General features: G+C 33.7%; 1 protein-coding gene across 1 annotated transcript in view; it reads left to right on the forward strand.

Annotated features, from left to right (window-relative positions):
- SNX7 (sorting nexin 7) overlaps positions 1–20,824 on the forward strand; it is a 97,985-nt gene extending 77,161 nt beyond the window's left edge. Inside the window, exons 8-9 of the mRNA XM_059073079.2 lie at positions 317–469; positions 20,473–20,824. Coding sequence (XP_058929062.1) covers positions 317–469; positions 20,473–20,550 — 231 coding nt within the window. The 3' untranslated portion in view covers positions 20,551–20,824. The remainder of the gene's footprint in view (positions 1–316; positions 470–20,472) is intronic.
- The last annotated feature ends 3,085 nt before the right edge of the window (positions 20,825–23,909 follow it).

Genomic DNA, 23,909 nt, shown 5'->3' on the forward strand with positions numbered 1-23,909 from the left:
AGAGTTGTTGCAAAAGAATTTTGAAATAACTTGTAGTCCAATTTCCTTTGCTTTATAAATAGTGTAACTGAAGCCCAAGATTAGAGAGATTTAGGTAAAGTCAAGTGATAATTGATGGCAGACCTTAGAGCTCTACTTGACATCTCTGAATCCAGTGTTCTTTTTAATTAGTTAGTATACAGGGTAAATACTGGTGACTTTTCAAAAAAAGTATTATTCTTAAACTGTTTTTTATAATATTCAGCTTAGATTTTAAGAATTCACTTAGTGACAGGAATACATAAATCAATTGATCTCTCTTTGTGATCTAATTCAGCTTACGGAAGAGATTGGAAAACTGGAAGATAAAGTGGAGTGTGCTAATAATGCCTTGAAAGCAGACTGGGAAAGATGGAAACAAAACATGCAAAATGATGTCAAGTCAGCATTTACAGATATAGCTGAGGAGAATATCCACTATTATGAACAGGTAATTAGTGATATGTGATATTGCTTCATTTTTAAAAAGTTATCCTCTCTCTTACTTTCTATCTGTCTTGTATTGAAAGAGTCTGTTCAGGAACCAAGTGTCACATTCAGAAGCCTCTTTGGTGACTCAATGCCAGTGGAGTTGCCAGTTAATATAGTAACGCTAAACCCACCCACTGACACAAATGTGTTTATTTTGAGGAAGGGTGATAAATTTTCCTTCCTACACAGCATGCCCAAGTACCTAGTTTGAACTGAGCTTGATGTGAGAAAGAATTATGCTACCATTTTGTTGTGTCTGTTTTCCCCTCAGTTTCTTGTTTTGGAAGGATTTGAATTCTTCAAAAGAACTTGATCATGCTTCTTAATGATTCTCCTATCTTATTTGCTTTTCCTCTCTTCTTCTTGTATTAAAAAGCGTTTGCAAAATGAGGAAAGGACCAAAGGTTTGAATGAGCAGAAAATTAGTTCAGGGCTTAAACATTATGTCCCTGCCATCCCTACCATGCCTTCTGTAGCTATTAAAAAAATCAAAAAAGGAGCAGTAGTTCAGTTTAGTTTATAGTTCAGTTGTTGTTTTTTTGTTTGTTTTTTAATTCAGGAAAGAGAGTAGTCAACATTTTGCTTTTCAAATGATTACCTTTTTTGAACAACTAACAATTCCACAAAGTAGTTATTATTTTAAATGAATTTTATGCTATCACTTTCTTCATCTAGCATATTCTGAGAGTTTTATAGTTTTAATTCTTACATTGACGTATTTGACCCATCTTGAGGGTTTTTTTTTTAATATAGTATGGGGTAGGGGTACAACTTCATTCTTTTTTTTTTCTTTTTTTAAATATTTACTTATTTATTTTGGCTGTGCTGGGTCTTGGTTGCGGCATGCAGACTCTCAGTTGCAGCATGCATGCAGGATCTAGTTCCCCGACCAGGGGTCGATCACGGGCCCCCTGCACTGAGAGTGCAGAGAGTCTTACCCACTGGACCACCAGGGAAGTTCTCGTTCATCTAGAGTATTCTGAACATACTTTTCCTGGAAGGTATATTTTAAACATACATCTTTAACCTTATCTCTGACTGAATTAATGACTATACAAAATTGATACATTAAGAGAATTATTTTATACTTTGTAGTCTATAGTGCTTGCTAGTTTAAATGTACTTTAAACTAAAATATTTTATATTTTGCAAGATTATCTAGGTGATACTGATGTTTTCATTCAACAAGAATTACTTGAGCCCCTACTACCACCAGACACTGTGCTGGCCCGTGGTGAGACCACAGTATTCAAGACAAACACAGTCCCTTTCTCATGTAGTTACAATCAATAAGAGAAACAGTCAATTAAAACAAAACGTTATGATAATAAAGTATAATAAGTTCCAGGATAGAAAGACATTGCAGGGAAAGAGGAAGATTCCTCAGAGGATGTGTTTAAGCTGAGACCTTAATGAATGATGAATGAGAGGTAGCCAGATAAAGATGTGAGTAAGAGAGTTCCAGGCAGAGAAAAGACGAGAAGTGAGAGAGTACATGTTCAAATTACTGAGGTTCTTTTTGAAGGATGGTGGAGTGGAGGTAGTGTTGAGTTGAAAAAGAAGGCTTGTAGAGGAGGAGAAATTTTCCTGAACCCTCTTAGGATCCCTGGCTGGGTCTGAAAATGAAACTGACAAAGATAAATTAACAGGAGAAAAGTATATATGTTGATTTAATGTAAGTTCTTTGTGGTACAGGAGGCTTCATGAGCAAATCTAGACCAGAAGAAACAGATCTGAGTATTTCTATGCTGGGTTTGATGAAGAGTGGGCTGTCATGTAGAAATAGGCTAGGTTAAGGAGTGTATGAGTTAAGTGAAATAAACTGGAGGGAATTTAGCAAGTCCTTTTTGTTAGGAGTCTTCTCAGTGTCCCTTTGTCTTTGGAGGTAAAGATGCTTCTTTTTCCCTCTGGGCATAAGGAGGCCACCTCTTGTATGAGGGTTTTATGACCTGCTTTGTGAGATAAGGGTTGGAAGAATGTCAAAGTGACCTTTCTGCTTCTGCCATATTCTCAAATACATTCATCTTAATATGCCAACATGTCATTTTTTTTTTTTTTTTTTTTTTTTTTTGCGGTATGCGGGCCTCTCACTGTTGTGGTCTCTCCCGTTGCGGAGCACAGGCTCAGCAGCCATGGCTCACGGGCTCAGCCGCTCCGCGGCACGTGGGATCTTCCCGGACCAGGGCACGAACCTGTGTCCCCTGCATCGGCAGGCGGATTCTCAACCACTGCGCCACCAGGGAAGCCCCAACATGTCATATTTTGCATTAATATGTCCTGAATGCTATTAGGCTGAAGAGGACCTTATAAACTTTGCCTTTTATTTTTCATTCTAAGGGAAATGGGGAATGACATTGAAGACTTTTCAGCAGGGAAGAGACAATATCTGTTGCACTTGCCTTTTAGAAAGATCACATGGGCTATATGGGTCAGAGTAGAACAAAACTAAACATGTTGAGCCTAGTTAGAAAATGTAGCAACAAAGACAGAGATGTGAACTGACATAGAGGTTTCATGGCAGTGGGCTAGAGATTAGTGGACAGATTCAAGTGATTTTCTTTTTAGAAGGTGGGATTGGAAGATCATTTTCTACCTCTCATATTTTTTTTATTCTATATTAACAACCTAAGTAAATTCAAGTCTCTAAAAGGAATTTCCCATAAATCTCAGATTTTGAAATAATTTAAAATATTTCTGTTGGATAAAGCACATTTATCAACATAGGCTTTTTTAATCACCTAACTCCTTAAATCCACAGAAATAACTTTCTCCTTTACAATAGAACCTGTCCACACTGACCTTATAGGAGTGTTATGACAATTGAAATAATTTTTAAGAAAATTCCTTGAAAATTAGGATATACTATAAATGATTGTGATTATAAAACATATTAGGTTATAAAAGTCATGTGACAAATGCACCTACTATGTTTTCCTTTCAATGATAAAGTCTGCAAAACTTTTCTAAGTTTGTTTTCTTATTTTTTTAAGAGAAAATGTTCATGGCAATTCCATTGAACTCCAAGTGAAATGTTTGAGTTTTGACTATACCTGTCACATAAATACATATTTTTGTCATGCTCATAGGTTGCACTCAGTTTATACAAAATAGAGTTTTATTAGAAATAGTTAAATTAGCGTCACTGTGCCATATTGCCATATTGCAAATTTTGTTCTTCACAGCAGTTTATATCAGTATGTTTTTCACCCTTTCCTCCAAATGAATTATATTTCTACATGTTGCTAAAATTATATAAAGTGTACTGCTAGATTTATATATTTGGAGGAATTGCTGGTTTTCTTTATTATAACTTCACAAGACCCCTACAGCTCCAGTTATTTATTGGGTGTTTTTCCTAAGTGAATAACTCTTAACTGATTTGGCACATCAGTCCAAGCATAATCAGGAAATTGGGGCCCTTATAGAATCAAGGCTTTCTAACTAACACACAAAGTGTGTGGCCTGAAACAGCAACAGTCTGCTGTTATCTGTTAACTTCAGAATATCCCAGATATACAAGGAAGTGAAATATTGCAGAATCTTTCCAGTCCCTTTTAAATTTAATAATATTATTATGGAAATACTTCTGTTTTCATCAACATTTGTAAAAATAAATCACCAAAGGGGTTTGTTCCTAGTGTGATAGAAGAAATGGGGTATAAACATTTGCCTTAGGACTTTTATAAAGTAAAATGGTCACAGTTTGTTTACAACTTAAAATTTAAATATTAAAATGACAGAGTAAAATCAGTTTCTAAATATGAAGTATAAGTCTGTATCAGAAACCAATTATTGTCATATTGAAATATTATACTTAGATGTGTGAATTTACTTGGAGACAGTTGATACCGAATATAAAACAGGTATCTCCAAATAAACTCTGAGTAGGTGAAATGAAGCTATTCCCAATTTTGTTCTAGATGACCAATAACTAAGAATAAATTTGAGTCTTTTTATAAAAACAAGAATAATTAAACAATAAAACAAAAATCCAATTGAACATAGGTGAATAATTTCAAAGTATCTTGGTATCCAAATAACCAAAGAAAATTATTTCTTGCTAAAATGTGAAGGGATGCTGAAACCATAAAATATGACATGCTGGATAAAGTACGTGGACATTTTCTAATTGTTCTTTAGTAGGTACAAAAGAGTGTAAGTTTCACTTGTTGTTGATGATACTGATGCTGATGATTATGATGATGGTGAAGAGATTTGAAAGGAAGTAATCCTTGGTAGGTATTATAAACTGAAAGAATATACCCTTTGAAAGTTTAATTTTAATATCATAATCATGAAAAGATCACATAATGTTAAATTTTGCCAAGTAAAACTGTTTGTAGTTAAGTGAATATAATACTTGAAGTAATAAAATTTGTTTCTTTGCACAGTTTATTTTAGAATTATTAGTTAATGTATGGAAGTCATTGTTTCAGAGCCTCATTTTCTGGTTTGAAAATTAATACATACACATGAAAAACAAAAAAATGACAAGTGCTAAATAAACAAATGTATAAAGAGGAAATAAAGAATGCCCATAACCTTATCTCCTATAGAAGGCTACACTTAAATGCAATTATAGAAAAATAATTTGCTATATACAGTTAAAAATATTTTTAAATTTCTGCATGGTTCTTTTCAAATGTGTCAACATAAAAACATATGTTACTTATTTGTGTCATGATGATTATAGTGGATATGTATTATTTTGAGTTCTGTATTTTTTATTTGTTTAAACACTTTTCTATATAACGACATAATCTTCTAGTACATCATGTTAATATACCTTTATTAGTGAAGAGAACTACTAATAATTAAGCATTTATGTAAATTTTTTGCTCTCATAAATAATACTATTAAAAATAATTATGAACAGTAGACTTAAAATCTTTTTTGATAAGAATTTCAAGAAATAACCAGGTTAGAGGTCGCTTCATTTCAAATGCTATCAGTCTTATTTAAGAATGTCAATTGCCTCATGTAAAAGCATTCATTTAAGATTCAATTAACATCAAAACCCTATGCTAAGCAACATTCAAATTCAGAATTAAATCTTGCCCTTAGGGAAGAATAAGTGTATGTATTTTTCACTTGATTGATACAGCTTTACAATGTATTACTTTTTTTAATGGAAGAATATTTAAATTAGTTTTTTTTACTCGAATGGTAATGAACTGACTTAATAGAAGGGTTCTGTCATTACTGAATAATAAAAATATATGTATCTACATGGACATCTAGGAAGCAGAAAAGCAATTATAGTATAGGACGTTTTATCTAAGATAAATGAAGAAAAAAAATCATTACAAGCATTCACCATCAAGCCAAATCAATAGTACAACTAATGCGTTCCTAAATTCCAAGTCCAGCTATATATGGACCATTTAAAAAGTAGAGAAATTTTTAAAAATAGGTATCATAGCAGTTCTTCTACAAAGTAAGTAATAGATAAGCATTGAATGTCCTAGAAGTTCTTCAAGTATAGTTGTTCTTATTTAAAAATGTATTCGTTATTACATTGGGAATGGTAAAATAAACTCTAGCAAAAGAGTTGCTTGTTTTAAATTAAGTGGTGCACTACATACTTTGGAACATTTTTAAAATTTTTGTGAATATTTAAAACACCCTGGTCCAAGTAAAGATAGCTCCCAAGCATTGTGACTTTAAGAGGTTAATCTATATTGGTAATGATTATAAAACTGCCAGCTAAGCAATATTCTGATGAGTGGCATTTAGATTTCTGTCGGGAAATTCATTCTTTTTTAAAAAATTGGGACTCAGATAAATTATGGACTTTCTGTTCATCTACATGAATTAAAAGGAACAGTTAGAGGGAAGAGCTTCTCTAGATCTAATTCCATCCAACAAAGAGGAACAGTTATGTAACATGACAGAAACTTGGGGAGAAGTACAATTTTCAAAATCTGGGAGATCAAAGGAAAGCAAAGGAAGGAAACACTGGCCATTCTCAGTTATATTGCATAGAATTTAGTAAAGTGATTTAAAAAAATTACAGAAAAGTATAATTTCAACATCACATACTCAAAAAGAGAATATGACATAAGAAGAATGAACAATTCTAAAAAGTAATAAAAGGAGTGAAGCAGTTAAAGAATCAGATACGATTACATCTGTGGACCATGGACTATGAAAGACAAAGATGTAAAGAGAGATACAGTCAGAGATGAATACAGAGAAACAGTATCAGGGAGGGCACATTTCAGGAAGAAGTGAGGTTTTGCAAAAAAATGGAATGACTTCCAAATAGCACCAAAGTCAAATGGAAGTGGGTGTGAGGAGCCTCTTCTGGAAGCAAGAAAATTAGGAATTAATAAACTCTAATAAAATTAGTAAAGTGAGTCTAATGGAAACCATGTTATGGAAACTGAGTAAACAGAACTACTTCATTTCTATTTCACTCCTGTTCCCTCCATCAAGGAGAATGAAAATATAAGTCGCAAGATTTAGGCAAATACAAATAAAAGATAACTAAAATTCAGTATATTTGAAGAGATAATAAAACATTAGCTACCCATTGCCACAAAAAGAGAAGGCTGGCATGTTCTTTTTACAATGACCCTTGCAAAGCCTTTCCCTTATCAGCCCAAAAACAGTGCTTACAAAGCCCTAGATGAAGCCTTTAATTCTAAACTGATTTACGTAGAGAAAGATCGACAGACTTCTGCTCACCCGGGAGAAATGCAGGCTACTTTTCTGTCCTAGGTGAATACTCAGATTAGCTCCAGAGAAGGTTTTGGGAAATACTGAAACAATGATACCTGTTTCCCAAATAGTTAACCTCTGTAATTTCTACGTACCGTACACAATCACCTCATAGTGCTCAACTCTTTGTAACAGCCTTTCTTGTAAAGAGAAGGATGGAAGTGATTAAGGATTTAACCAGCTGTAGTTGTTTAGTATCATTTTGGTCCTAAGGAATGACCTGTAGTTTTTGAGTTTTCCTTTAAATATTGGGAGAGAGGCATAAAAGTTGGTCTATGTTGAACCATTTAAATTATATTTTTATATTGACAGTCTCTTAGGATGAAACAGAGTAAACAGATACTTTCTTTAAGGTTAATGTGTCTCAACTCCTTTTCTAAATCATAAGAATAAAGAATTTAGCTAGAGCTGGAATAATTCAAAGTTATCTAGGACAGGGATTTTTGAATCCATGTCAGGGTACTTTTCTTTTTACAGTCATGCCTCATAACATTTACTAAAGCTGGTACCTGACCTAATCCCTAGGACCCAGGAAGACAGTCCTTCAGAAAATAACAGTCTATCTTTGGAACTATTTGAAGAATGTTTCAGAAGGACATTATATACCCTAGGGGATTCAGTAGATTTCCATTAATGGGTAGGATAGATTTCCTGGAAAGTAAACACACCACCAGCTTGAGAGGCTAAGATGCTTAGATATTTACTCAACCTGACCATTTTTATGCCAGCTAAATTTTTCAATTCATTATGTTCTTGTGTCCACATTATTTGCTTTTTTACTCAATGGGAGACACTCATTAGAAGCCTGAATGTCTGGATTAGCAAATTCAGGCAGCATTACACTACTCTTCTATGCACCATCCAGTTCATTTAGGGATGGTCATCTTCATCAAAAGAAAAACACCAAGTTTTTTCATCTTCTTAATGCTGTTAAATGACAATCCTTCGAATACCTAGGAGTTTTTCCCTTTGTATTTTGAGTAAAGAGACCAACAGTATTGATTGTTTAATGATTAATCTTGTCCTCTTTACCATTTATCCTATGGAAATCATTTTTTTGAGGAGCAATCAATTCCTATTTCAAATAGAATCTAAAGGTACACAATAATAATGATTAGAACAAGGGAAACAGAGATGGAATAACGTCATCTAAGGCTAAAACTTTTTATTCTCACTGTCTGATAAGAAGCTTCACCATTGATTAGGGAAACAAAATAATCAATTAAACACTTGCTTGGATTGCTCATGGGAGGCTATTATGGTCCTCTATTATTGGTTGATTGGTTGTGGGGGGAGGCATCTATGGAGAATAGCTATCACAGAGGCTGCAGAGCTGCCTTCTCAGTTTGATAGATTGTACCAGGAATCCTGGATGAGTGAAGAGGTGAGAATTATAAATTGAGCTGAGGGAACTCTACATTAAAGACATTTTATAAATTTTTTAAATCAACTACTACAAATGGCAGAGGAAGTCCCAGGGCATAGTTCTTTGGGTCTCTAACTGTTGTATATTTAAGGACTTACTTGATCACACAATCATTTGCTTCTATTGATTTTACTTTGGCTGTCATTGGGTATGACAACTTCATAGCCAAGTGCCTTCCTTTTAGGTTATACTGTTTCACTTCATGGAGAAGTTTGGCAATGCATCTTAGCACATTAAAGTTTCTTAGAAACTCCCTAGGAAAAACATCTGTTCACCTTTGTTTAAGATCTCAGATTTATTTGTTCACCGAAGTCATTTATGGAATTAATGTCTGAAATAGTCTCTAGAAAATACTTAGGAAACTGATAAAAATGTTCATTTAGAGCTTTTATTGTAAAACCATCTGAAGAAGTTTAGGTAAATATGAGCTCTTGACAGTAAATTTCAGTTCCACTTGGCTTAAAAAACTGTTCTGTTGTAGCCAACTACCTTTTAAACTTGCACCTCAATAATTTGATACAACTTTTCAGTGATAAAAATGAATGCTCCTCTATCATAGCAGATAAGGTTAATTGCTATCCTCTACATTGATGACAAGGTCGTATTCCAAGTAGTAAATCTACTTCTAACTACTTCTACCACCACCCCCCACAAGGAATCCTTATACTCAGGCCAAAGTTACTTTGCAATAAGATCATCTTCAGCATGTAGAATGATAGTGTACTTTGCAGATGTTGTCATTTAATTTACTAGGTCTTTATCTTGGTGACCCCACTGAAATTTGCTTTTTTCAAAACTTAAGTTTCATAAGAGGCATATTGAGGTCTTTTTATATTAGAAGACACTTTTGACTTAAAATTAGAACAAAATAATTATCTCCATTCTTAGTAACTATTCAAAATACTGAATTCAGACCTGATGATGCATTTTGATAGTAATACTGGCAAACTAAGATGTAGTCAGAATAAGGTTATCATGGTGATAGTGGTCTAAGAAATGCATCTTCATTGAAGGAATTGGAAAAGAAGAAAGGTATTTGGAGGGCAGTCATGGAAGGAGTACATGTTTTATTGTTGCTTCAGAAAACATATCTAGCACCAACTTTTGGAAATTGTATAATTTGAATTCACAGAAGGAATTATTTCCTATGTATTAAAATTCTCTAAATTACATTAAATTGCATTGCAAAGAAATAAGTTCTCTGCCACTGGGAGTTTTTAAGCAGTTGTTGAATAATGTACATCAGAAATTCTGTCTGTACTAGAATTTCTCAATGCAGTTTATAGGAAATTCGTTTTTGTAATGTTAATGGGTGTTAATCGTGAAAGAAAAGATAGATTCTGTAGTCAAATAAGTTTGAATTAACGTTAAGCAGGAGTTTTTACTAAAGTTCTGAGTCTTTTATGTGCTTATATGGTTTATGAATCTGAAGACGTAATTTCTTTGACTAGGTCAGCATTTCTTCTTATAGGATTAGCCTGTCATGGAACACAATTTAGGAAACTTCAGGTAATTATGTTGATCTCTAAAGTGATGCTACTTAAAGTATGGACTAATGCCCAATTCATAAATTGTTAATTACAGATTTATAACATGATAGATTCAGAAACTAAAAGTAATCAGTTGAAATCTCCTATAGCAATTAAACATTGTCATGACATCCAAGTAGGTGATTATTAGACTTTTCTTGAATAAGGTATAGGCCAATTAGAGTATTATCCAGCTTTTGTGGTGATTTCTTGTGGCATGAAGTGCAAACTAGTCACCTCAGTAGGATCACTTAATGGTCCTCAGCAGATTGAAAGAAAAAGACTTATTCATCATCGCAGATAGTTTGAGAAGCGCTGCTCTAAAGTTCCTTCTGTTTTCTAAAAGTCTGTTCATCTTTTACACTTAACATAGGTAGTGTCTTTTCTCATTTAAACATTTATAATCTGATTAATATTCAAGTATTATAATGTATATAAAGCACAGTTAATTATAGAATTCAGTTTAAATGCACCAGGGTCTGACTTTTATTTTCTTCTAAGGAAATCTTAAAAATCGAGTGTTTATCATTTTTAGAATTCTAAAGTATTATGTAATTAACTATTTGTTGTTTTAGTAAGTGATGATTTCTATTCTGAATTTCATATTCCAAAGCCATAGCTATAGCTCATGTTTCCACATAACTGTGTATATCTTTTATTATAGTTCATGTAATTTTAAAGCTTTTGTTGTTTTGCAGGTTTCTGCTTTCTTAAAAACTTCTATTAAAAACATTTTCACCAGTCTCATTCTGTGAGATAGTTATTTCTCAATTATCTGTACAAGCATATTTGAGCTTAGATGTAAAAGGGACAGTTATGCCATAGCATAGACAGTCTGTGCCTCTTCCCACCCTTTGAATTAGGTAACTTTTTCTGTAGTTAAGTTTATCAAATGCTTGAATAGGTGATTATATATGATAATGAAATAATTTTGTAAAATTATCTACATTCTGAATCAAGAATTTTCTTCTTATTGTTCTTCATAAATGACAGACTATATACTATGGACCAATATATAGTTCCTGTAAAGAAAAGGAAGAAATGATTTAAAACACACATGCACACACTGCATGATGTAACATCTTGAAAAAGGAAGGTGGGTTTACTAATGAAAAGAATTAAAACTGGGGGCTTCCCTGGTGGCGCAGTGGTTGAGAGTCTGCCTGCCGATGCAGGGGACACGGGTTCGTGCCCCGGTCCGGGAAGATCCCACACACCGCGGAGCAGCTTGACCCGTGAGCCATGGCCGCTGAGCCTGCGCGTCCGGAGCCTGTGCTCCGCAACGGGAGAGGCCACAACAGTGAGAGGCCCGTGTACCGCAAAAAAAAAAAAAAAAAAAAAAAATTAAAGTTTGATATCAGAGTGCCTGCCACTAATTGTAAAATCTTCATCATATCTTCTCTACACCCAGTTTTCTAATCTGTCAAAAAGTAGTACTGATGGTCCTCCTCTTCCTCCACCCCCTGTCCACACACATCCCTCACAGGTCTTTAGGAGAATAAAATTAGAAGACGTGTGAAATGCTTTAAAATAATGTAGTTAAACATCATAGCTGTGCCTTGATAGTTTTCCAGTTATCCGAAAGTAAATGTGCTCTTCTTTTTAGTTTGTTGTATTTCCATGTATGATAAACAAACACAGATAAGCTTGGTGTTTGAAGTGTCTGGGGTACTAAACTGGACAAACTTCATGTAATTGGTTTGTTATTGCTAAAAAACAATGATATGGTATAGAAAAGTATGAGTTGAAAATATATGAAAATTTGGCTCTCGTATTCTTTCTATAAAGATTTCCAATGTATTAGATCTTTTGGAGCCCCAATTTTTTCACATGTAAAAATGACAGAAATGGAATTCGTATCTAAGGCTTTTTCTATCTTTAGAAGATCTTGAGTTAGAGATCTACAGACTAATACTACAAAATTATTTTTTAAATGGACCACAAGATGGCGTTTGTAGCTAATGAGTTTTTTGTGTTAACTGTTGCAGTCATTGAAGTATTTGCAGTATTTACAAATCCAGACTTATTACTTATGTTCTTGAGAGATATGTAAAAGTAATTTTAGAAAAAAATATGCAAATCTTGTTATTTTGAAGTTATTGACATTTCTCAAATTATAAGTTGGCAGGTTATTCTGAATTCAGACTTTTTCAAAAATGAAATTTAATGAATAATTTTGAGCCATTGCAAAATAATAGAAGTTGCTTTCCATTTGTAACAAAATCTCTAATTTCTTTCTGGATTGATTACATTTCAGAAAAATGTTTAAATATGCAGCTCCTGAAAGTTTTCATTACTGTTTGGATCTTAGGTTTAGATGATAAAAAAAAAACAATTACTAAAATGTTACACACTCCATTGCTCTCATTTTAGGCATGGCCTACAATTTTTATAATGTAATTTATTTTGCAGTGATATTGGCCTAGTATGGAGATGTTTACATATTTGAGCTTCAGTGTTTCCTCAAATGTAGGTGATGTCTGTGCCCAAGATCATTTGAGATAGCATTAAAGTACATAAAGGATACTCAGTCATATTTCTCAGTTTTAGTTTATTAAGAGAGATGCAATTATTATGGCATTGTCTAAAAGATACTTTTAGATTAGTAGGAAAACTAGAAGCATAACTTTGACTTAATATGGAAATTTGTGGTTTAAAATGGGGTACACGGTAAGGTTTGGCTCTTATTACATTTTACAATAATAGATATTGTTTTAGGCAAATATATGGTTATTTTACTTTATTAGCAGAGATATGTAGATAATATTTTATTAATTTGACTTATGTGATAATTTGGATGAGACTAGGTTTTCTATTAGCTGTTCCATGAACAGGGTGGTAGCATTACCTATGGAGATATCAAACTTTATGTTGGCATTATCATCTGGTGGCTAAGAGCATGGGCTTTGGACAGGCATAACTTGTGACTTTTAAGCTCAGAGACCTTGAAGACTTTTTGTTATTCCAGTGGACCTCAGCATCCTTATCTACAAAGTGCTAAAAATAATAGTATATACATCAGTTTTATTTGGTATTAAAATATATATGTTACACATATGTATGTATGTATATAATGGAATAAAGAAAGATGAAAGGAAAGTCTTAGAAGCAAAATTTAATATTCCCAGTAAGTCACTAAAAGTAAATCATTTTGAAGCTTTTATACTCATAAATACCTTTCCAGGAGTCTCAACTAGTTTATCCCTTAAGCCACTAGTTATTTTACTTGAGCCCGAAATAGCCAGTATAGAAAATATGTTTGAAAGCTCCTGGATAGATAAGTAAATAAATAAGTAAAATATATGTTAAGTTCTTAATGCAATGCCTGGCACATAATAAGGTTTTGATAAATGTAAACTATTAGTAGTAATAGTAGCAGTAGTAGTAATTGAAAATATTTCTCATGTATTTCTGAATCTTACCTTTGGAAATTATTTATAGTGACAATTACCTTATAAATATCAAATACAGAGGGGAGAGGTAAAATGTTATGTTTGATGCCCTTCCACACTGTGTCAAGCCAAATAGAGCAAGGCATATTTACAAATTGTATGTGATCTCACTTGCCAACTTTTTTTTTTCATTTTTTAAATTTTTATTTAAGTATAGTTGATTTACAATTTTGTGTTAGTTTCAGGTATACAGCAAAGTGATTCAGTTATACATACATATATATATATATTTTTTTTTCAGATTCTTTTCCCTTCTAAGCTGTTATAAAATATTGAGTATAGTTCCCTGTGCTATGCAGTAGGTCCTTGCTGGTTATCTATTTTATATATGGTAATGTGTGTATGTTATTCCCAAACTCCTAATTTATCCTACCCCCCACTGCTTTCCCCTTTGGTAACCATAAGTTGGTCTTCTATGTCTGTGAGTCTATTTCTGTTTTGTATATAAGTTTATTTGTATTTTTATTTTAAGATTCCATATATAAGCGATATCATATGATATTTGTCTTTCTCTGTCTGGCTTATTTCACTTAGTACGATAGTCTCTAGGTCCATCCATGTTGCTGCATATGGCATTATTTCATTCTTTTTTATGGCTGAGTAATATTCCATTGTGTGAACATTAAGGTGCATGTTTCTTTTTGAATTACAGCTTTCTTCAAATATATGCCCAGGAGTGGGATTGCAAGATCATATGGTAGCTCTATTTTTAGTTTTTTAAGGAACCTTCATACTCTTCTCCATAGTGGCTATACCAATTTACATTCCCACCAAGAGTGTAGGAGGATTCCCTTTTCACCACACCCTCTCCAGCATTTATTATTTGTAGACTTTTTGATGATGGCCATTCTGACCGGTGTGAGGTGATACCTCACTGTAGTTTTGATTTGCGTTTCTCTAATTATAATTAGTGATAATGAGCATCTTTTCATGTGCCCTTTGGCTATCTGTATGTCTTCTTTAGAGAAATGTCTATTTAGATCTTTGGTCTGCCCCTTTTTTGATTGGTTGTTTGTTTTGTTGATATCGAGCTGTATGAGCTGTTTGTATATTTTGGAGATTATTCCCTTGTTGGTTGCATCATTTGCAAATATTTTCTCCCTTTCTGTAGGTTGTCTTTTCCTTTTGTTTATGGTTTCCTTTGCTGTGCAAAAGCTTTTAAGTTAATAATTAGGTTGCATTTGTTTATTTTTGTGTTGGCCACTTTAGGTTCTAGGATGAAAGTTAATGGACACACATGGTCCAAACCCCCTATTCTATGAATGGGCGAATAGGCCCAGAGAAATGAAAAGATTTGCCTGAAGTCAGACTGTGGAACAGAACCTCTTCATATCCTACCATCTTGAGAAAATATTGATTCTTAAATGTGGAAGTTTTCATTGGAAGCTATATCTACAGAAAAACCATTTTTGTTATCATTCATTCTTTAGAAAACTTGATTATATCTGCTTGTGGGATCACTACCTACTTATGAGAACTAAAGAGACATTTACCTTTTCTAATGGCAGAATGTCATCACTACTTTACTGGGGTAGCAAGAGATTTACTTTCAAGAGAGTTTTGGAATTAAAACTTATTTTCTAAATATTCTGTCTGTGTATTTGAGAAGTTTTTAAGAATATGTTTTGGGACAAAAGGGCTTTTGTTTACCTGTCAGGCCTGTTTGCCCTAGTTCTGGCTCACTTTTCTAATGGTACAGCCTCTTTCCCAGTCCTGCCCTTCATAGAGAAGCTACAGTTTTTGGTCTTTGTCTACAAACTGGAGCCACCTGGAAAAAAGTGTGCCCTGCATTCTCAGTTAACGAGGATTTGTGATCAACTTGCTTTCTGGTCACCCAACATCCTGCCAATAAATATGTTCAACATATTTATGGACTTTTACTGCAGTGGAAGCGTGGGGCACTAGAAAAGAGTGCTGGACTCAATGGATCACAGTTCCCTTAACTGTAAGATGCAATTACTTGAGTTTGTCAAAGTACTGTTGTATCAAATAAAATAATGTGTATGGAAAATCATGACACATTATTCAACTAGAAGTGGAATTGTTGATTCTCTTATGACAATATGAGAATCTAAAACTAGAATGAGCTGATGGGTGTGATTGAAGGTCAGGCCACCCATGACACTGGGTATTTTTGATTGTTACTCTAATTTTGATATTAGTTTGCTTTACTAATTATAATGATTTAAAAGTGGGAAAAAATCAATTCTTTGATAGAAAACAGTGAGAAGCCAAATAACAGAAATACATTTTTTTCAAATTGTTTTAACATCTTTTTCTTCTTTTTTTAAAATAAATTTATTTATTTTATTTATTTTTGGCTGCGTTGGGTCTTCATTGCTGCATGCGGGCTTTCTCTATTTGCAGTAAGCGGGGGCTACTCTTTCTTGTGGTATGTGGGCTTCTCATTGCGGTGGCTTCTCTTGTTGCAGAGCACGGGCTCTAGGCACACGGGCTTCAGTAGTTGTGGCAAATGGGCTCAGTAGTTATGGCTCACGGGCTCTGGAGCGCAGGCTCAGTAGTTATGGCATACAGACTTAGTTACTCCATGGCACAAGGGATCTTCCCAGACCAGAGATTGAACCCATGTCCCCCTGCATTGGCAGGCAGATTCTTAACCACTGCACCACCAGGGAAGTCTGCAGAAATACATTTTTCAAAAATATAATTTACAATTATAAGGAAGTTTCACACTAGATTTTGAGATTTTTTTTGTTGTCATTTTGATGATTCTTCATATCCTCCCATTATCACAGTCCTGGATACAGTGAATACTGAACTGAACTATGTGGTATAAACAATCCATTTCTTGAGTTTTTACTTAGCTTTTCATACTCAGAAATCCAAGAAAAGCAAGAAAGACTAAAACGATTTAAGGAGTTGTAGAGATTATCATTCATTATTTTAAAATAGATTTATGTACATTAACTGGGTAAATAAGCAACATATCAGGTAATAGGTTAATATTAAACGTTGGCAGGAGGAGGCAGTTAACATATTTAGTTAGTAAAAAAATCTGCTATCAAAATTCCAAAAGAAGATTGGTAGCTTCAGGAGCTACACAGTTCAGAGCATGTCCTCAGTTTTGTAGATCCAGAAATCTGATGGTCTGGAACCTGAGTGGGGATCAGGCTTTTATAGCAAAACCTAACATTAACAAATTTAGGGATCAATAGAAGCCAGGATGTCAATTGATTAATATTCAGATTGAAAAATGCAGTGTTAATGATGAGCAACATATTTGCATCAGTAGTAAAGTACATTTCTTCTCTATGGTCTCTGCGTTTACTGAGCACTTACTATATGACTGGCATGTATTAACTCAGTCATCTTCAAAGGGTATACATACTCCTGGAAATACATAAAAATTTCCAAGAGGTATGTGAGGAATCAGTTTCTACACACTCAACCTGCATATATACTCTTTCCTAAAAGTTGATCCCCCTGGGACTTCCCTGGTGGCGCAGTGGTTAAGAATCTGCCTGCCAGTGCAGGGGACACGGGTTCGATCCCTGATCCGGGAAGATCCCACATGCCCTGGAGCAACTAAGCCCATGCGCTACAACCACTGAGCTCACACACCACAACTAATGAAGCCCATGCACCTAGAGCCCGAGCTTCGCAACAAGAGAAGCCACCGCAATGAGAAGCCCATGCACCTCAATGAAGAGTAGCCCCTGCTCGCCACAACTAGAGAAAGCCCGCACGCAGCAACAAAGACCCAATGCAACCAAAATAAACAAATAAATTTATTTTTTTTAAAAAAGTTGATCCCCTTGTAATTATGCATTTTTTAAATTCACCTGCCCTCCAAAATGGTCCTTTTTCCACTATGTAAAAGAAAGGTGTCTCATCTTGATGGGCCAGTGACTTATTAAATGTATCCTGGTGGTCATTCAAGAGATTGGTTATTTTTCATTTGCTGATGAATGGCTATACCTCTTATCAGGTTTGTAATATCACAGACATACTTAACCGTTTGATCCTCAGCTTACTCATCTATAAAATAAGATTCATAGTAGTCATTGTGAGGGTTAAAGAAGGTAATATGTGGTAAAACAACCGTTATAATGCCTGACCAAGTATTCATATAGATATTCAGCAGTTGTCATGATACTTCTCTTGATTTTCTGTGCTAGTGTTCTGTAATCTGTATTTCAAAATACATAAATTGTTCTTCTGCCTTTCATATGGTGGATGGTAGGGAGATAGTTAAGTAGCAATTTGTTTCTTTTACCATGTCTCTACTGTCATTTTTAGGATTTGCTTTAGAAATGAATATGTTAATTCACAACATTAATCAGCATGGAGGACTGATCTTCCTTAGACATTTATTAAACTAGGAGAGTTGAAGAATACGACAATGATAGAAGTTTCATCACATTAGGATTAATACCATCTTTGGTGTAATTTGGATCCCTTATTTGACAGGAATTCTAAATAGAGCAGACTGCTCAGATTTTTATTTTGAATTTTACCTTGAATATGTTCAAAGATTTTTTAAATGATAGTTTGACAGAATTATCAAAAAGATATGATATCTCCTGAAAGCAGTAATTGCTTTGGCCTGCCCTGCAAGGTTACCAGATAGTAGATAACGTATGGATTTGCAGAAGAGGCCAGAAATCAGGTTCACAAGGGAAACAGGGCTCTTTCCAAAGGTGAACCATGGTTCTCTATAAGCCCTTCAATCCCAGTTCATAGTTTTCATTGTTTTGTAAATGTTGTGGATAGATTTTTAAACATTGTCTGTATTTAGGTATTTTTGTATTTCCTTCTTTTTTATACTCCAAATTTGGTGAAGGAGATTTTTGAATATCTATAAAGCTGAATTTAAAATTGTTTTCTTGGCATTGAAAAGAAATAAAATACTAATAACTGCTAATATTTAATGCATTTCTCCATATGATGTTAATTGTAGGTATTTTGTAGATGTTCTTCCTCAAGTTGTGGAAATTCCCATCTGTTCCTAATTTGTTGAGAATTTTTTTTTTAAGTAAGAAATGGACATTGTAATTTGACAAATGTCTTTCCATGTCTATTGAGATGATAATAAATTACGTTTAATACAGTCAGTTACATTGATTGATAGTTGAACATTAATCCAATCTTACACTCCTGGGATAAACTCCATTTGATCATGAAATATAATTCTTTCTATAGATTGCTGGATTTGATTTGCTAAAATTTTGTTTATAATTTTTGCATCTATGTTTATGAGGGTTAGTGGTCTGTAGTTTTGTTCTTTTGTAATGTCTTCGGTAAGTTGGAAAGCATTCCTTTCTCTTCAGTTCTCTGGAAGAGTTTGTGTAGAATTAATATGATTCTTCCTTAAGTTTTTGGTAGAATTCACTGGTGAAGCCATTTGGGCCTGAAGTGTTCTTTGTGGAAAGATATTTAACAACAAATTCAAATTCATTTGAATTATCTATTTTTTCTAGAGTGAGTTTTGGTAGTTTGTATCTTTCCATTGGTTTCATTTAAGTTCTCAAATGTATAGGTATAAAGTTTTCAATAATATTTTCTTTTTTTCCTTCAGTAGAATTTAAAGGGATGTCACCTCTCTCTTTCCTAACAGTTGGTAATTTGTGTCATCTTTCTTCTCTTATGAACAGTTGGGCTAAAATTTATCAATTTTATTAATCTTCTCAAAGATTCAATGTTTGGTTTCATTGTTTTTCTCTTTCATTGAGTCACACTCCTATCTTTTCTGGGTTTTTCGTCTGCTGCTTACTTTGGCTATAATTTGTTCTTTTTTAGTTTTTAAGATGGAAAGTGAAGTCATTTAAGACCCTTTCTTCTTTTCTAATGAAGGCGTTTAGTGGTATAAATTTCTCTTTATGTACTACTTCCGTGGCATTCCAAAATTTTTTATACATTGTATTTTCATTTTCATTCAGTTTAAAATAAAATACTTTCTAGATTACCTTTTGATTTCTTCTTTGACACAGGGCTTGTTTATAAGTGTCCTGTTTAGATCTCAAATATTTGAGGATTTTTCAGATATCTTTCAATTGCTAATTTCTAAGTTAATTTCATTATGTTCAGAGAACAAACCTCATATGACTTGATTCTTTTTAAATTTATTGAGATGTCTTGTATAACCTGGAATATGATGTGTTTTGGTAAATGTTTTATATGCACATGGAAAAAAAATACATATTCTCTTTTGTTCTGTAGATGTCAATTAGGTCACCTTGATTTGTTTCCTGGGCACATTAATGACTATCTCACCACCTAGTCCCAGCAGACCATCATAATATAATCATTGCTAATTTTTTGAATACTTACTTTGAGGCAGGCATTCTGCATAGAGATTTATACAGGTTATGTAAATTTAATTTTCACGATTGCTTTACTGGTAAGTATTGTCATTAACCAATGTATAGCTGAAGAAACTATAATAGAGATTAATCAATTTGCACAAACTCACACTTGATATAGTAGGATTCAAATCTGATTAGGCCATGCTTGTATCACTACTCCTCTGTCTAGATGCTTAATGCCTGCCCCCTCAGATCCAAATGGTCCATCTTTCCCTCTACAGTTTATTATAGATCTGTTTTCTATCCTGACAATGGGGGAATAGTGGATTATTTCAGCAAACTAATCCATGCTAATTTTTTAACCTTTTATGTTTTCCTCTTATTTAGCAACAGTTTCCCTCATTAAGAATTAAAATATGTAGAAAATGACAGGGATCCTGGCAAGCCTTTGGGAGAGAGGAGTAGGGCAGATTGCTATAGGAACAAATACGTAAGGATTTATTAATCCTTCTAACAGTAAAAGTGAACTACTGTTGACTTCCTCACGGTGTGTTTCCATTATTTAGTGCCTTGCTACATGGGAATCCTTCCTTACATCACAGACAGATCTCCACTTGGAAGAAACCTCTGAAGATAAATCGTAATCGCATTGAAGACTTCTCTGTGATCTTTGGGAGATAACCAAGGTTAACCAAAGTTATTCTTTCTGGATGGGCTGGGTCCTTTCTAAAGTGGACGAAAAGTGTTTCACACTATCTGGAAAACCAACAACTTAAAACTCAGGTGTTCCAGAGCATTCATAAGAATTTGGATATATATATATATACATATATATACATATAAATATTTAGCTTAGTTTTAACTATGTTCTTAAATTTGTATACCAATAATTATACATTAAAAAGTTTTTTTCTTAAATATTTGTCTGTGGAATATGTCATTTAAAATTTATTGTAAAGACTCAGTTTTAATAAAAAGTTTAATATGAAATGACTTGTGTGTGTTCTTTTTCTACTAGTAGCTCAAGCCTCTGAAGCAGATTCTAATATGAATCCAGTGTATGTTAACAAGTATACTGTGTATTCACCTTTATTTCATCATAATTTTCTCGGAAATGCAATTTACTTTGATATTAGGAATTCAAAGTAACTATGCAAAAATGATTAAATATTATTAACCATTAGTGATAACTTCAAAAGTTGGTTTATTAAAAGTTAAGTAACTGTTTAAAGATTACCAAGATAAATTTAAATTATTTTTTGAGTTACTATTTAGAATTCCTTATATAGTCATTTTCCCACTAGTAAATTTATTCTTTTTTTTTGGTATTTTTTTTTACATATTCTTCACAATTCACATCTAGCTTTATTTTTTAATGTACCAGTGTTTATCAAATTTGTTCTCCCATTTATTTGTTAAGGGTCTACTCTTTGTAAGGCACAATTGCAGGTGCTTATGATGATAATGATAAAGACACATTACACTCACTTCATTCTCCAGGCTTACATTCTAGTAATATTTATCATACAGAGTAATTTTATATTCATTTTATGGCTATATTTAAAAATTGGATATATTGGTTATCCTAATATTTGGCAATTTTTGGAAATATATGTTTCTCAAGACTGAGTAAAGTTTGAGGTACTTAGTCATGCCTGTTACCTTACATGTATGACTTTAAGTACCATTTGGTTATTAGCACTAAATAAGTATCTCACACACACAAACAAACTAGATATTTAACTTAACTAAAACAAGAGATACACAAACACCTATATAAATATAAAACTAAACATTTTTCTTAAATACTGGCATGTACAATTTTTAAGCCATTTGTGATAAAGAATATGGCTTCATTTTTTGATGTTTGACTGCTGACAGCTTTTAAGCCTCACCTCCCTTTTCCTCTCCTGCCCCGTGTCTGGACAAGCTGCTAAGGCCAAAAGAGTGTTCCCTCTTTCAGCACTCACAGGAAGTTCAAACCATACAGCCTCCTCCCAGCATGCAGGGGCTCACCCTCTAACCATCATAAAAACCCCAAGCCAGTCTCCTTTCCCAGGTCTCGAGACATTTTCAAACAGCCTGAGAGGCCAGCCCTGATCTCCCCAGGAAGCCTCATTATATGAGTGATAAACCTTTTCATACCCTGTTGGTGTGTTCATGGCATCACCGGTCTTGACATACAAAACAAATTTTGGGTGAGAGTCCTTCCTATCAGGATGGCCCCAGCCGTATTGTTTTGCAAGCCATTTAACCACTCCAAACTTCATTTCCCCATCCGGAGATAATAATCTTGAACTCAAATGGAGATAATAAGTAGAGATAATAATCTCCAACTCACAGATTGTTAAATGATACAGAAACTTAGAACACCTGCCAGAGGGAAGTGGTTGTGGGAGTAGAGGAATTAGGTGAAGGTGGTCAAAAGGTACAAACTTCCAGTTATAAGATAAATAAGGCCTGGGGATGTAATGTGCAACATGATGATGATAGTTAATACTGTTGCATGTTTGAAGTTGACAAGAGAATAGATCTTAAAAGTTCTTGTCAAGGTTTTGGTTGTATCTCTGAGGTGATGGATATCAACTAATCTTATTATGGTAATCATTTTACAATATATAAACCAGATTGTTATGTTGTATACCTTAAATGTTTAAATGTTATGTATCAATTATATCTCAACAAAACTTTAGCTTTGTATGCCTTTCCTCCCTTCTCTCCCCCTTTCTATCCACGACTGCTATCCCACATATACACCACACGCACACACAGCCTACACATGTTAACTAATACGTATCCTTTCTTACATTGCTCTATGCTCATAGTATCCTATACAGACTTACACACACACATAAACACTCCCTCACACACAGTTTTTAGCTTTATTTTATAAAAATGAGGTCATATTATACATACTATTTTGCCTTTTGTTTCCTCTCTTCACAATATCTTTTGGAAATCCTTCAAAGAATAGCTCTTATACATTTTTTAAATGGCTGCACAGTACTTCATAGTCTGAATCTGTAGTGATTTGTGCAGCCATTTTCTTGTTTATAGTTACTTACTTTGCTTCTGGTTTTTCATCATCTCACCTCATAAAGAAACCCCATACTTTTTGGTTAACACTCCGTATCCATAACCCCTTCCCCCATGTCCCCAGGCCTAAGGAACCACTAATCAGCTTTCTGTCTCTATAGATTAGCCTATTCTAGATAGTAGTTCATGTTAATGGAATCATATAATATGTGATTTTTTGTGACTGGCTTCTGTCACTTAGCATAATGTTTTCAAGGTTCATTCCTGTTGTAGCATTTGTCAGTACTTTATTCTTTTTTATGGCCAAAAATATTCTGGGTGTGTGTGTGTGCGTGTGTGTGTGTGTGTGTGTGTGTCCATTTATCTGTTTATTCTTTCACTGATAGACATTTGGGTTGTTTTCAGCTTTGGCTATTATAAATAATGCTGCTATAAAAATTGGTATGTAAATTTTTGTGTGAACATATGTTTTTATTTCTCTTGGGCCTATACCTAGGAGTGGAATTGCTGGGTCATATCACAATTGTATTTGACCATTTAAGGAGCTGCCAGACTGTTTTCCAAAGTGGCTGCACCATTTTACATTCCTACCCAGCAGTGTATGAGAGTTCTAATTTCTTCACATCCTCACCAGCACTTATTATTTTTTAAATTAAATTTTATTTTATTTTATTGTAGTCATCCTAATGGGTGAAGTGGTGTCTTGTTTTGATTTGCATTTCCTGTTGCATCTTTTGTTGTGGGTGTGTTGGCCACTTATATATATCCTTTGGAGAAATGTCTGTTCAGATCCTTTGCCCATTTTTAATAATTGAGTTGTAAAAGTTATTTATATGTTCTACATACAAATCTCTTATCAGATTATGATTTGCAAATGTTTCTTTTTACTTTCTTGATAATGCACTTTGAAGCATAGAAGTTTTAAATTTTGGTGAAGTTTAGTGTATTTTTTCTTTTGTTGCTTATC

This window comes from Kogia breviceps, chromosome 1, assembly GCF_026419965.1.
Source record: "Kogia breviceps isolate mKogBre1 chromosome 1, mKogBre1 haplotype 1, whole genome shotgun sequence".
NCBI lineage: Eukaryota > Metazoa > Chordata > Mammalia > Artiodactyla > Physeteridae > Kogia > Kogia breviceps.